General features: G+C 38.3%; 1 protein-coding gene across 6 annotated transcripts in view; it reads right to left on the bottom strand.

Moving 5' to 3' along the window:
• Window positions 1-9,903: 9,903 nt before the first annotated feature.
• LOC133559198 (fibroblast growth factor receptor 2-like) overlaps window positions 9,904-16,128 on the bottom strand; it is a 67,395-nt gene continuing 61,170 nt past the window's right edge. For all 6 annotated transcript variants that reach the window (XM_061910720.1, XM_061910722.1, XM_061910723.1 and 3 more), the window contains 3 exons: window positions 15,171-15,308; window positions 13,889-13,994; window positions 9,904-11,382 (listed from right to left, as the gene is read on the bottom strand). In XM_061910720.1, coding sequence (XP_061766704.1) covers window positions 11,218-11,382; window positions 13,889-13,994; window positions 15,171-15,308 — 409 coding nt within the window. In that variant the 3' untranslated portion in view covers window positions 9,904-11,217. The remainder of the gene's footprint in view (window positions 11,383-13,888; window positions 13,995-15,170; window positions 15,309-16,128) is intronic.

Raw genomic sequence — 16,128 nt, 5'->3', positions numbered from 1 at the left:
AACAGAGCTGATTTGACTTGGTGCGTGTAATAAGATTGAGAAAATGGCGGATTGCTTCCTGTTGTGACTTCACGGGTGAAAGGTCATTGCTCCGACAGCAAACAATTGAAAGGCGTTTAAATCGCCAAATTCACCCTTTTAGAGTTGGGAAATCGGTTAAAAAAATATATGGTCTTTTTTCTGCAACATCAAGGTATATATTGACGCTTACATAGGTCTGGTGATAATGTTCTCCTTTAAATGGCGTGGAAAACACCAGTTAATGACATGACGGGCCACATAAAATTATTTGAAAGACCACATTGAATGAGGTGCTGGACCACATTTATTGATGTGATGGGCCAAATTATTTGAAATGGCAAACTATGATGTTGAAGACCACATTAATTGATGTTGAGGACCACATTAAATGAATTGATGTTGAGGACCACATACAATGATGTGACAGGCCAGATTTGCCCCTGGGCCTTGAGTTTGATATCAGCTCACTGAGCTGAAGTCTGACAAGGTTTGTAGAGGCCTTGCGTGACGTCACACACGATGATGTTGGACAACCAAGTTTTAGTGCAACCTTTGAAGCATGTCTCCCGAAAAATAATGTTACCCTTTCTCAAGCCCAGCCCACTAAACCCCAGCCTCCGCTTGGTCTTTGGTTAGGTGGGGTCTTATCTGCAGTGGATTTGGGCTCCTCAGGCTTTATACAAAGCCGTGTGTTGACATTCCAGAAGACCAAGATTTGTGCAAACACACCGGGCCCACCAGATGGCTGCGCAAGGGAGGACAAGGCGAGGGTGAAGAAGACCGAGGAGGACTATGAAGGACAGGAAAAAACAACACGATAATTTGTCAAACTACCCTTGTAGACCCCAGGTTTAAAAAACGAAAAGTATCTTTTACACTGACAAACTTTGATTGAGCTAAAGAGTAAAATTCAAAGAAATATATACACACAACATATTGGGGCTACTGACCCTAAGGACTATTAAAACTAATATTGGGGTGGGGTCAAAGGTTAATCTCGGCAGCATATGGAGCCAAAAGCTCTTCAAATGAAAAAGTAATTTAAGGCTTGGAGTGACCGTGGTGGGTCATGTTTATCAGATCAGGTCAAGGAAAATATCACTGCTTGGGAATTTGAGGAGGGAAGAAAACATCAGAAAAGAAGGACCGCTGACAAACATTCAAACACATTCTTGCAGCTTTGGATTGGTTGTCAATGTTTGTCATCTGACAATTCAGCTTTCTTTCTTTCCCAATGAATGGAATGAGGTCATGGCATCCACTCTATCTCATCCTACATCAAAATGTAAGCAACAGATTAAAACATTGCTGACGTACTGATCAAATCAAAATAACAATGGAACAATCCAATCCTCTCTCACCACTTCTCCTGCCATCGGACCAACACGCACTCGACGCCCATGTTAATAAAAGTGTGTGCGGATATACGTCTTCAATGAGTGTGTGAGGTGCAGGTTTATCATGACACTTTTGTCCATTTCCTCATTTCAGTTCCCCCTGCAATCCTTCAGGGCTTTAGCCCCTTTCTTCTTTTATTCAATGGAATAAGAGGAATGCTTTCACAGTGAATTTCCCCTCCAACCTTTTTTTTTTTCAGGTTCCGGAGACATGAGGAGGCACGTCCAGTGGAAGACTTGCCGCTAGTTTGTGTTCTGAGATGGGACCTGGTGATAGGATGGATAAAGAAGATGTTTTTTTTCTTCTTCTTGTTGTTGCCCTAAATTTCCCAAGTTGAGTGTGCTGTTTTCATTTAGACACTAAATGGACATTAGGTGTACTTGCAGTCTAGACATGGCGTGAGGAGGCATTGACTTTCAATTATTGCGCTTTAATCAATGTCAATATATTTTTTCTTGTTAAAAAGGGTGACAAGAATAATTTACTTTAAAAGCCTTTCTTATGCTGACAATGTCATGTCTTTGTGATCATGTTCTGTTTAGTTATGTTCTGTTTTGTTTTTGACTCCATTAGGTCCTGTTTTTGCGCACTTTGGTTTGTTTTAGTTTCCATGACAACCATTAGTTTTACCTGGCTCATTTGTTTGGACTCACACATCTGTAAATAACCACAGCAATATTTAAGCCTGTAGTTGCCAGGCAGTCAGCCTGGCGACATCACCCTCTACACACCCTTGATACCTGATTGCTCACTTCTTGCCGTAGATTCATGCTTTTTACGTCACAGTAAGTGTTTTCATTTTTGTTGTCCATGGTTTTGCCATTGTGCGAGTTTTTGTTTTCAGAGCCAAGTTTTGAACTTCTGCTGAGAGCGCCTTTCGTTTTTTCCTTTTTTTGAGTTAAGATTAAAAAATGGCATTACCTTCATGCCATTCTGGTCCAGTCGATTTGCACCACGGGAAAACCAATCACACCAAAGTCCAAGTCATGACAGACAACATTAACACTTATTTTATAAAACTGGTCCTAAGAATTATGTGTACAGGTAAAAAAAAATTAAAGTTAAAAGTTAAAGTACCAATGATTGTCACACACACACTAGGTGTGGCGAAATTATTCTCTGCATTTGACAGATCACCCCTGATCTAGACACAATAGTTTTTTACGCTTGTTTTCTAACAAGTTTCAGCACATTTTGGAATGCCCACTTTCAGCCCAAAAATGTGGGGCCTGCTGATGTCACCTACAGAGGATTTACGCAACTTCATATTGCTTAGTACAGGTTTTGGTAGCATTTTCATCTGAATCATGTTATTTTTTTATGCGGGAGTTGAAGGAATTATCAAATATGTCTGGCAGATGCATAGTTGCTGGTTGTAGCAATACAACTAAAGAAGGGGTCAGCCTGCAAACATTTCCAAATAATAGGAATATGAGGAAAGTATGGACCTCTCCAGTCAAATTGCCCATGCAAGAGGAGTGTAATATGCAGCCAGCATTTTAATGATTCTGACTATGAAGAAGTTTGGTCAGCGTTTGGATGGAAACAAAACACCCAAGCCTGAAAATTAGGAGCACTATACAAGAGAAAAAGACTGAGTCAGAGCTTATGGAAAAACGGAGAAAGAAGAGCAGACCATGAGAAAAAAAAGAAAGAAAGATGCTAGTATTCTATTTTGTGTCCTCTTCTACTGATGTTTTCCTCAAGATGCTTGAGGAAATGCTGAAAGAGCATGGAGGAAACACAGGCTATTGTGTCTATGTAAGAGGAGATTGAAGACCATGGAAGTCCAAAAATGGCAATTATTTTGTATTATTTTATTTTCTTATTAACTATGTCTGTTTTGAAGGAATCATGAACCAGGACGACAAAAAAATGCAATTCAGTGATCAAAATAATAGTTTTACATGCCTTTTATCCACACTGTCTATTAGAGTTGTGAATGTTTGGGCACCGCATGATTCAATGTGATTAAATTTTTGGGGGAAATTATTTGAATTCTCGATTCAAAACGATGTTTGATTCAGAACCAATTCTTTATAATAACATTGGATGCCAGTTTTATCATTAAATACATTCCTTCATAAAATAGATAAAACTGCTGTGCATATATGGGCATCGACCTCAACATAATGATTTGCCTGAGTGGCTGGACAGGAAATATATATATATATATATATACATATATATATATATATATATATATATATATATATATATATATATATATATATATATATATATATATATACATATATATATATATATATATATATATATATATATATATATATATATATATATATATATATACATATATATATATATGTATATATATATATTATTTATTATTATTTTTTTTTTTTTATGTTTTTTTAAATATATATACATATATATATATCATTATGGGAATGACTGACGGATTCATTTTTGGCAGCAAAAAATAGATTAAAAAAAATGTATATATTATACATATATATATATATATATCATAATGACATATATATATATATATATATATATCATTATGGGAATGACTGACGGATTCATTTTTGGCAGCAAAAAATAGATAAAGAAAACTTGTTAGTAAAATGTACAAAAAAAAAAAATATATATATATATATATATATATATATATATATATATATATATACTAAAAATGTTTGGGGGGGAAAAGTGTCTATGGTGGGCAATGGGCTCCAGCTTTGTCGATGACGTCACACCAAGAGGCCATGGAAAAGGGGGCGTTCCAAGTACACTTAGTTATTTACTCTTCGAACTACCTCAAAAACTAATATATATTATGGGAATGACTGATGGATTCATTTTTTGCAGCAAAAAATATATAAAGAAAACTTGTTAGTAAAATTTCAGTCCCCTGGATGTTTCATGTAAAAAAAATAAACAAAATAAAAAATCTATTATTTCTTAATTGCATTTATATACATTTTTTGACTAAAAAAAATATTTGTGTTCTTACCTTTATTTGTATAAGACGTATATGTGTCTATCCTTTATGTGTTATAATAGTCTCAGTCACGTTGTGATATTGTTTCACTCTTCAATCAATCAAACTTTATTTATATAGCATTTTCATGCACAGCCAAGTGGCAACATAAAGTGCCTTACAGAAAGGAAAAAAAGGGAAGAAAGAAGAGATGAAAACACACTCACACACCTCCACGCTGCACTATTAACAATAACAAAACAAAGCATGGCACTAAGAGTTGAGGAGGAATGCGATCTTTAAGGCGTCCACACTGAAAAATAAGTCAAATTAACGTAATTTAAAAATACATTTAAAAAAAAATAGTATGAACTATGTTATAAAATATATTAACAAATAAAATATAAATCATATATGAATAAATAAATAAAAACAACACATAATAGGCCCCTGCGAACGGACAAGCAGTAGAAAATAGATGGATGGGTAACTCTGAGAAAATAGGAGTATGAATAATTCCAAATTAAAATTAAAATATAATTTAAAAAAAATAAAAATATAAGACGTGTTTACCATGATCAGTAAAAAGCCTAATTTAAAAAGGTGTGCCTTAAAACTTTTTATTTTTTATTCAAATGTTCTCTGCAGTTCTGCAGCTCTCCAGGTTGTCCCACAGGTGGGGGCCATGGTGGCTAAATGCAGCCTCACCTTAGGTCTTTATTCTGGTCTTTGGTAAAGATGCACTTTGGTGCCAGAGGACCTCAGGATCGGCAAGGGTTGATACAGTAAAGTCAGGTCAGCTAGGTAAACAGGCGCAAGGCATTTAAGTGATTTAAAAACTAATAGAACGTAAAAAACAACCTCGAAGCGAACGGAAAATCAATGCAGTAACTTTAAAACTGGTGTAATGTGCTCATCAGAAAATAAATAATAATGTCAGTTTCATTAAAAGGCTTATTCAGTGGCACTTATCTAGCCATTAGCTTAGAATATTTTGGTATGTGCTAACAAACAAAGATGAATAATTGATTAGACTAGATAGTACTTTATTTATTCCTTCAGGAAAATTAAAATTTAGATTCAGAATTATTTTTTTCTACTGCAACTGTGCTGCTCATTAGGCTAACTAATTAACGTGTGCCCATTGAAAAGCAAGAACAGGCCCAGTGCTGAAAAAAACAAAATATCATTTTTCATGAAAACAAAGGACAGTAAAAATAGTGTTAATAAAAACAAACAATAGCATATTTATTATTTAATGATATCAGCACTGTAGTGCCTAATACTTGTATGGGTGTGTGCTGCTTCATACCTAAAGTAAAGCAGTCAGTATCTGGTGTGACCACCATTTGCCTCATGTAGTGCAACACATCTTCTTCACATAGAGTTGATCCGATTGTTGATTGTGTCCTGGGGAATGTTGGTCCACTCTTCTTCAGTGTCTGTGCAAAGTTGCTGGGTATTGGCATGAACTGGAACACGTTGTTATATACGCCGAAACACAGCATCCCAAATTCCTCTTTTCAGCTTCCAGGAATTGTGTACAGATCCTTGCAACATGGAGCCGTGCATTCTCATGCTGCAACGTGAGGTGATGGTCTCGGGTGAATGGCTCAATAATGGGCCTCAGGATATTGTCCCGGTGTCTTTGTGCATTCAATGCCATCGATAAAATGCGCTTGCGTTCGTTGTCCGTCACATACGCCTGCCCATACATACCATAACTCTGCCACTCGATTCACAACGTGGACATCAGCAAACCGCTCTTCCACACGACGCCACACACACTGTCCACCATCTGCCCTGAACAATGAAAACTGGGATTCATTCGTGAAGAAAACACCTCCCCAACGTGCCATACGTCATCGAAAATGAGCATTTGCCCACTCAAGTCAGTTACGACGACGAACTGCAGTCAGGGGTTGAGAACCAGATGACGCAGACGAGCATGCATATGAGCTTCCCTGAGACGTTTTTTCACAGTTTTTGCAGAAATTCTTTGGTTCTGCAAACCAATTGTTGCAGCAGCCGACCGGGTGGCTAGTCTCAGACGATCATGGAGGTGTATCTGCTGGATGTGGAAGTCCTGGGCTGGTGTGGTTACATATGATCTTAGGTTGTGAGGCCGGTTGTATGTACTGCCAAATTCTCGGAAACGCCTTTGGAGACGACTCATGGTAGAAAAATGAACATTCAATTCACAGGCAACAGCTCTGGTGGACATTCCTGTGGTTATCATGCCAACTGGACGTTCCCCAAAACCTGCAACGTCTGTGGCATTGTGCTGTGTGATCAAACTTTCCAGAGTGGACTTCTACTGTGAGAAGCCTAAGGCACACCTGTGCAATCATCATGCTGTTTAACTAGCATCTTGATATGCCACACCTGTGAGGTGGGATGGATTATCTTGGCAAAGAAGGGCTCACTAACACAGATTTAAACATATTTGTGAACAATATTTGAGAGGAATACGTATTTTGTGTATGAAGTAAGAGGAACAAAAGTGTTGTGTTTATATTTTTGTTCAGTGTAGAACACCCACGGTGGATAGTAATGGGCCAGTAGTGCCACCAAATCCAATATCGCCTCCCAATAAATCAGTGTTGATAAACGTGACTGACTGCTTATAAATGCAAGACTCACTCTGTAGAATTAAATCAGTTCTGGTAAGAGCAAACAAAACCAATCAGCCAATTAGAGCACTCATTAGCCTGCCAAGTAACTAACAATGGCTCTTTGTCTGACAGCAGATCAGGACACGGAGCGATGCTGCAATGACAAAGATGACTCCTTTCTTCATTAACAAAATGGCTTTGACCGCTTGCATACATTCGCTATCTGACCTGATTGTGTTTACTGTGTGCCTTGTGCTGAGCTTTGCCTTTAAAAAAAAAAAAAAAAAAGGTTAGTATCAGTACTTTAAGATAACCCCATCTCCTAAAGAGAGTAATGTAGTCTTAAGTAGCGATACTACAAAACATGCCATCCTTCCAGCTTGGAAGCTTATACACGATGGCAATTCCCTTACTTCGCACAGCAAGAAGAGCATCAAAGCATACGCAGAATACATTTACAATATTAGGCAGTCAAAAGTAACAAGTTAGAGCATCCAGAAAGCAGTCACAGCACTCCACTTTTTCTGCATTTTGTTATGTGACAGCCTTATTTCAAAGAGGAATAATCCATTTTTGTCTTCAAAGTTCTACACACAATACCCAATAAAGATCATTTGAGTTGCAAATGTATTAAAAGTTAAAAAATTTTTTTTTTTTAAAACACACATACATCCTTTGCTCAAAATATACTGGGCGGTATAGCTCGGTTGGTAGAGTGGCCGTGCCGGCAACTTGAGGGTTACAGGTTTGATCCCCGCTTCCACCATCCTACCACTGCCGTTTTGTCCTTGTGCAAGACACTTTACCCACCTGGTCCCAGTGCCACCCACATTGGTTTATATGTAACTCAGATATTGTGTTTCACAATGTAAAAGCGCTTTGAGTCACTAGAGAAAATCGCTATATAAAAATAATTCACTTCACGCCACTCAATACTTTGTTGATGCACTTTTGGCAACAACTACAGCCTTGAGTCTTTTTAAATGCGATGCCAAGCTTGACACACCTATTTTTGGGCAGTATTGGCCTCTCAAGTTCCATTAAGTGGATGGGAAGCCATCCAATCATCCATCTTTTTCCGCTTATGCAAGGTCAGGTCACAGGGGCAGCAGCCTAAGCAGAGAAGCCCAGACTTCCATTTCCCCAGCCACTACGTCCAGCTCTTCCCGGGGGACCCTGAGGCGTTCCCAGGCAAGCCAGAAGACATAGTCTTCCGAAAGTGTCCTTGGTCTTCCCCGTGGCCTCCCACCAGTCTGACGCGCCCTAAACACCTCCCCAGGGAGGCGTCCAGGGGGAATTCTGACCAGATGCCCAAACCACCTCATCTGGCTCCTTTCAGCGCCTCCCGAACGACAGAGCTTCTCACCCTATCTCTAAGGGAGAGCCCCGCAACCAAATGGAGGAAACTAATTTCGTCCGTTTGTACCCGTGGTCATAACCCAAAGCTCATGGGGCGACATAGCTCGGTTGGTAGAGTGGCCGTGTCAGCAACTTGAGGGTTGCAGGTTCGATTCCCGCTTCCGCCATCCTTGTCACTGCCGTTGTGTCCTTGGGCAAGACACTTTACCCACCTGCTCCCAGTGCCACCCACACTGGTTTAAATGTAACTTAGATATTGGGTTTCACTATGTAAAGAGCTTTGAGTCACTAGAAAAAAGCGCTATATAAATATAATTCACTTCACTTCACTCATGACCATAGGTGAGGATGGGAATGTAGATCGACCGGTAAATTGAGAGCTTTGCCTTGAAACTCAGCTCTTTTTCATCCATGACGCTGTGCCATCTCCTCCCCAACCCGTCACTCCATCCTTTTCCGGGCGAGAACCATGGACTCAGACTTGGAGGTACTGATACTCATGCCAATCGCTTCACACTGGATTGAGAACCGATCCAGTGAGAGAAGATCCTGGCCAGTTGAAGCCATCAGGACCACATCATCTGCAAAAAGCAGACCTAATCCTGCAGCCACCAAACCGGATCCCCTTAACGCCCTGACTGCGCCTAGAAATTCTGTCCATAAAAGTTATGAACAGAATTCGTGACAGATTTTAGTCAAGTCAGGCAGGTGACCAAAAATCCAAAGGTCACTGTGTCAGAATTAGAGAGAAGAAAACATTCCAAAAGGACAACCAACACATCAGAAATCCACCACTCAGACCTGTATGGTAGCATCCAGAAGGAAGCAATTTATTAGTAAACAAAAAAAAAGTTTGCCAAAATGCACCTGAAATACTCTCAGACCCTGAGAAGCAAAATTCTACGGTCTGATGGGACAAAGATTGAACTCTTTGCCAGGCGTCACATTTGGAAGAAACCAGGCACCGCTCATGCCATCCCTACAGTGAAGCATGGTGGGGGCAGCATCATTGGAGATTAGTCAAGATAGAGTGAAAGATGAATGCAGCAATGTACAGAGACATCCTGGATGAAATGAATGGGTGAGACCGCCCAAAGATAGGTGTGACAAGCTTGTGCCATCGTATTCAAAAAGACGTGGGGCTATAATTGCTGCCAAAGGTGCATCGACAAAGTATTGCGCAAAGGCTGTGAATACTTATGTGCATGTGTTTTTTAAATTTTTAATTAATTTACAAAATTAAATTAAATTAAAAAAAAAAACTTGTCTATAAAATCTTGAGGCCAAAAATTAATTTATTCAATTTTGGAATACGGCTGAAACATAAAAAAATGTGGAAAAAGTGAAGCACTGTGACTACTTTCCAGATGCACTGCAATTCATTAACTATGAGAAGCAGCCAAATATTTAAAGCGATAGCAGCAAATCAGTCTATTCCTAGTCTATAAGTGTAATCACTCATATTTGCAAAAGTATACTTTAATACGTGTGCCAAATTGAAGATTGTGCTAAAATGTAACACAAAACAGACAATTATCATTACAATAAATCGGAAGAAAAATATATTTTTCAATTATTTATTTGCAAATGCGACATGAACATCTGCACAGAAACAGCTTAATGTTGGTCCTGTAGAAAATAAAACCACTTGAATGATGTCATACTTTTGTGTTCGATTGAGTGGAGAAAACTTTAAAAACACATTTGACGTAGAATTTACACGAGGCAGCGGCAAAGTAGCGTCTTTAAACCAGTAACAGGTGACAACTCTGATATCCTAAGGTCATGCTAAGAATGTGTTAAAGGTCAGGGTAGAAATGCCTTCGCTGATACACGAGAAAGGGATTAGCTGGCTATAAAATGTACACATTTAACTTAATATTCACATTCATACAAAAAACTTACAAAACATGATTCTGTCAATCCCACTAGAAATAGGACATGTTCTTCTATAACTGCCGAGGGATCATTTTAAATACATTTCATGAATTATTTAGACATTATTAATATTATGATTTTTTTTCTCTTCAGACTTTCTGATTAATACAAAAACAAATCACAAATCAATAAATTAACATGCTACCTTAGTCCCTGAAAGCCAATATTTAACAGTTTGTTATTAAGCGAGTGTAAAAACAGGGTTTTAGGTGTGTGTATGTGTATGTAAAAAATATGTGCAATATGTACTCCGAATCGGGTAAGGGGAGTGGATTAAGGTGTGGGGTGAGTACCTTTTTTTGAGTCCATACAAAAAATAATTCATTGTAAATATATAATATATATTTATACATATTTGGAGATATTTACAAATATACCCAGAACTACACATTATATTGCATTATACTGTGTATTTTTTCTCTCTACAATAATCGGGAAAGAGAAGTAAAAAAGAAATATTACAAAATAAACAGGGAAGCCATTTCTATGCATGCTCTCCTCTATTACTCTCTTTTTTTTGTTAGTCAAAGCTTTTTCTCTTTAGTCCTCTTCCTATTTATAGTCATCTGCTTTAAGTTCACATTGGTCCATACCAAAAAAAAAAAAAACAATCGTGGAATGGCAGCCGCTGGAATGATGTCTCCAGACATCATCCCAACCTCTTGTGGACAATCTGATATGATTAACGTTTTTGTTTATATGACAAAAAGAGAGAGAAGGAATGTCAGTTCATTCCGTCCGTATAAAAGCTCAGCTTGTATAAGGTTCCTCTCCTTTCCTTAAGATACGAGGGTGTGTAGAATGTAGCGTATGCAAATGGCAGTGCAACAGCGCTGCTGCCAGCCTGGTCCCGAAGTGGTCCGAAAGTCAGCTGGGAGCCAGAGGGGGGACAAAATGGGGAAGAGTTTGGCGTTTGGGTAAAGGGTGTTGGGGGGCGGCTCATGTTTTGACGTTGCCGTTGATGGGCTGATACTTGGGAAGACAAGGTTCGTCCGGTAAGGGCTCGTGGGAGAAGACACTGTCGTCGCCGGAGGAGCAGGAGCTGCGAGTGTCGGGGAAGATTGGAGAATACTGCTCTGTGGGCGTGCACAGGTCCAGGTACTCCTGAATACACAAGGATGACATCATATGTACATGAAAAATTAAGACCAAAAAAAGGTTAATAATATCACATTGTATACAACTTCACAATGCATAGGACTTTAATCTACCGTATTTTTCGGACTATAAGTCGCAGTTTTTTTCACAGTTTGGCCGGGAGTGCGACTTATACGCAGGAGAAACTTATGTGTGAAAATATTAACACATTACTGTAAAATATCAAATAATATTATTTAGCTCATTCACGTAAGAGACTAGATGTATAAGATTTCATCGGATTTAGCAATTAGGAGTGACAGATTGTTTGGTAAAGTAGAGTGTAATATTAAAGTAGTGTGTAATATTGTAACACTTTCAAGATACATTTAAATGTGTGGCTCTTTGATAAGTATTGCAAATGAAATAACACAAAGTAGTAACACAAATAACAACACAAATTGAATGCAAAAGACTTAAATAAAATGTATTTATATTGTTTATGTGTACCTAATATTGTGGCCAAATGATTATATACTGTAAACATAGATGGATTTGCAAGAATTCCTTAAACACGTGCAGAATTCAGTAGCTGCAGGGTTAACCTATGTGACTGCTTTTAAAAAAAGTATGCATATGTCGAGGAAACATTTTTAGATCTTTATAAGCTTCACATTTTGTCTACTAAGGACCACGCACAGTAAGATTATTGGACGTGCCAATTTGATACATTTTGCACATTAAAGATGCTAAAATCAATCCAATTTATCTGACAACATGCTAATCTTTCGGACAAAACATCTTAGTTTTGTGTTTATATTTGACAAATCAAATTAGTCTAGTATCTAATCCTTAGGGCTGTGAATCTTTGGGTGTCCCACAATTCGATTCAATATCGATTTGATTCGATAATATATCGATATTTTTCCGATTCAAAACGATTCTGTATTCATTCAATACATAGGATTTCAGCAGGATTTACCCCAGCCTGCTGACATGCTAGCAGAGTAGTAGATTTTTTTTAAAAAGCTTTTATAATTATAAAGGACAATGTTTTATCAAGTGATTGCAATAATGTACATTTGTTTTAACTATTAAACAAACCAAAAATATGACTTATTTTATCTTTGTGAAAACATTGAACACAGTGTGTTGTCAAGCTTATGAGATGCGATGCAAGTGTAAGCCACTGTGACACTATTGTTCTTTTTTTAAATTTTTTATAAATGTCTAATGATAATGTAAATTAGGGATTTTTAATCACTGCTATGCTGAAATAATAACTTATATTGATAATGTTGTTGATAATATTCATTTTTGTTTCATTACTTTTGGTTTGTTCTGTGTCGTGTTTGTGTCTCCTCTCAATTGCTCTGTTTATTGCAGTTCTGAGTGTTGCTGGGTCAGGTTTGGTTTTGGAATTGGATTGCATTGTTATGGTGTTGCTGTGTATTGGTTTGTTGGATTGATAAAAAAATTAAATAAAATATTTCAAAAAATTATCGATTTTTTCAAAAATGAGAATCGATTCTGAATCGCACAACGTATTCGATTCGATTCATATTCGAATCGATTTATTCCCACACCCCTACTAATCATGTATATCATTCAAAATACATTAGTTTTAAATGTAGAATATGCAGAGGGTCAATAAAAAGTAGTTGCAGGACCCCGGGCCGCACTTTGGACACCACTGTGATCCAGTATAACTTGACAGTGCTCTGAAGTTCATCCCCAACTAACAGCAATAGGAAAAACGAACACATCACTTGAAAGAAGATGAAACCACAGACGTCCTGTTATTAATTCTATCGCGGCCCATCAGAGAAGACGTTTTGTTCTGTCTTTGCCTTGTCTTTGATGACCGTTTCTGGGTGGACTTGTGAGAGAGACGCCTTTACTGGGGTTTGCTCGAAACAAGCACTGGCTTCCATTTTCTCCAGCTCACATTCCAAAAGACCTCAACATCTGCCAGCGGTTTAGGGCAGAGGGAATGGTGGGTTGGGGGTTTATTGCATTTCAAAAGTTCAAAATGAAGGAACTTGGGCTTTATTGGCTTGAATTCAACATCTTCCAGAGGAGATACGAGTTTTGACAGCTTTCCATCTCCACAGCTAAGCCAGCGGATACCGCAAAAGACAGGAAGGGGAATGGGGCGCAGCATAGGGAGCATGGTTGCAATGATCGGTCAGCGTTGCAGAGTGTTGGCGTTCATGGTGGGCCTGGATCAAATCATTCGGAGTGTTTTCGTGCGCCAGTGGGGGTGACTATTAGGACCTAGTACCAACAACGCTGAGGGAGCTCCTAAAACTTCCAGCAACAATCGGCTGAACCCTGCATGCACTTGTGGGAGGTTTGGGTTGGATGGAAACTCATGTTACGCAGTGTAGGAATGTATCATATTATTCCTTTCTATTTTCATAAAAGGGCCAAATTCCCTTTGCCGGGAAACCATAACATTAGCGCAGTATGGCTTGGAAGCACCGTAAATTATTTTAGGAACTTTGTGGAAAACTATTAAAGCCGCGCCAACCTCATTGGTGTTGAGGGTGAGGATGCGATCCAGATCCTCAACGAGCTGCTTGAACGTTGGTCGATGGGATGAGATGGCGTGCCAGCAGTCTTTCATCATCATGTAGCTAAGAGACACAAAGCGGAAAAGAGAAACAAAGTGTTATTAAAAGTATTTTTCTATTTTGACATTGCTTTTATTTTAGTGCCCCAGCAGACAAAGAGGGCGCAAGCGAATTGCTTGTCTCCATACACAGTGTGGAGCTGCTCCACTAAGCTAATAATAATCACTACCATTATGGAAAATAAACTGCATTTCTGGTATCTTAAGTAGCATTATCAAGTATTATTATCACTGGAGGACAAGGCTATACCCAAAGAGAGCAAGCGCGGCACAGGGATGTTGATAGATAAGATAATTGCTAATCTAGCCTGAAAATACACCAAGAAATAAGTGCTTAATAAAGTTTAAGAAGTGTAGATGGAACCTGGATGCAGCACAAAGTATGCAGATGCAAACAGGAAATTAACAAGTAGATTAATAAGAATTAGAGAGAAAAACAACAAATGTCAAAGTCAGTACACGACAGGTAAGAGGAGGGCGGATTGATCCATAAATTGGTGGCGTCGATACCACCTCAGTATATGATTAATCTGGAGCGATTAGGTAGAAATGTTTTTATTTTCTCAAAATCCTTATTTTCTTGTTTTAGTTAATATTTAAAAAACTTTGGATGAAGTAATTCCCTAAGCATAATAGGAAAGGTTTTAATGAGTAGTAAATAGTTTAGTTATAGCGTACTATTGATCAAACAATTGTCAGTAATAAAAGAGAATAAGGAACTACTTTAAATATTGTGTTGGTATTGTTAAACGGTCATTAAATACTCACGATAAATACATTGAAACTTTTACAGCTAAAACATGTGATTGGTATCAGTATTGGTATCAGCCGATCTCGCACATGGATGATCGGTATTTGAATCGCCAGCAAAAAACCCTGATCAAAACATTCATAATTTCTATGCTGAAAACATCAGCAATATCCAATTTTTATACTGTGAAAAGGTTTTCTGAAACCTTCAAATACTATTTTCCTCTGCTTCTGCTTTCTCTTTAGATTTCCACCAACACTTAGAAAGCTGTGCTATCGTCCTCAGTGTGAAACACGGATAGCACTCAGTAGCAGCTGTGACACTGACAGAATGGACAGAGGAGACCGAGTTGGTGCAAAGTCATAGATCTGATGGTAGCCGCAAGAGGACCAGTGCGTTTGTTGCCTCTTGAATGCTTGGCAGACTTACAGCTCGTTGGTGCAGTTGCCAGGCTTATCCATGCGATGGCCCTCTTTGAGCAGCTTGAAGAGCTCCTCAACTGGAATGCCAGGGTACGGGGACCCCCCGAGGGTGAAGATCTCCCACATCAGCACCCCAAAAGACCACCTGTGTCAAGAAAACAATATAAGCATGTTTAGGGATAAGCAATCAACTATAGGGCGAATTTACTTAATGAATCAATTGCTTTCTTAAAGGCATGGGCGAATCAAATCTTCTTCTGAATGTTCTGGACTCCTGTTTCCACACTAATGTCAAAATAAATATAAAAATGTTCAATAATGGAGGTTTTGCCAATGTCGCTCAACTTCAGATAATTGACATGTGCATCGTTAGGCAGCAAATCAGCAGCGCCGCTGCTGGTTGCAGCTGAGTGCGCTCTTATTTTCCCATCTGCCATTTCACTTCAAGACACGATTAACACAAAATCAATTATTAAAATGATCAATGACTAATTATGAAATTGTTACCCACAACGCAAAGCATGATAAAAAAAGAAGAAGGATGAAACAGCAGATAAATTGTGGGGCCTGTTCCTTTACTTAGAATATATCAATCAGGGTTTGATGGCGACAAGTACTTTTCACATTTGAATCAATTTAACATGGAAGTCAAAACTTGTGGGTGTAAATGTTGATTGTTTAAAAAAAAAAAAGTACTAAAATATTTTAAAGGGGACCTATTATTCAAAACAAACTTATCGTATTTACTTGTCCCTGTTTTTGTGTGTTTAAGATCTGCATAAGTCAGAAAACTTGAAAATCAAACCATGTAGGCATAGCGGAGATATTTATAAAACAATATCGGCTTCCTTCATACTTCCTAAAAAACTGGCTGTTTAGAATTTGCCCCCTTTGTTAAGTCAGCGGTAATGTCGGTAATGTCAATATATGGTTAAGTTTTACCCAAAGAGGTTTGCTTGAATCCA

Source organism: Nerophis ophidion, linkage group LG09 (genome assembly GCF_033978795.1).
Source record: "Nerophis ophidion isolate RoL-2023_Sa linkage group LG09, RoL_Noph_v1.0, whole genome shotgun sequence".
Classification (NCBI taxonomy): Eukaryota; Metazoa; Chordata; class Actinopteri; order Syngnathiformes; family Syngnathidae; genus Nerophis; species Nerophis ophidion.
Note: the sequence above shows the minus strand (reverse complement) of the source record. Positions and strands in the feature narration are given on the sequence as shown.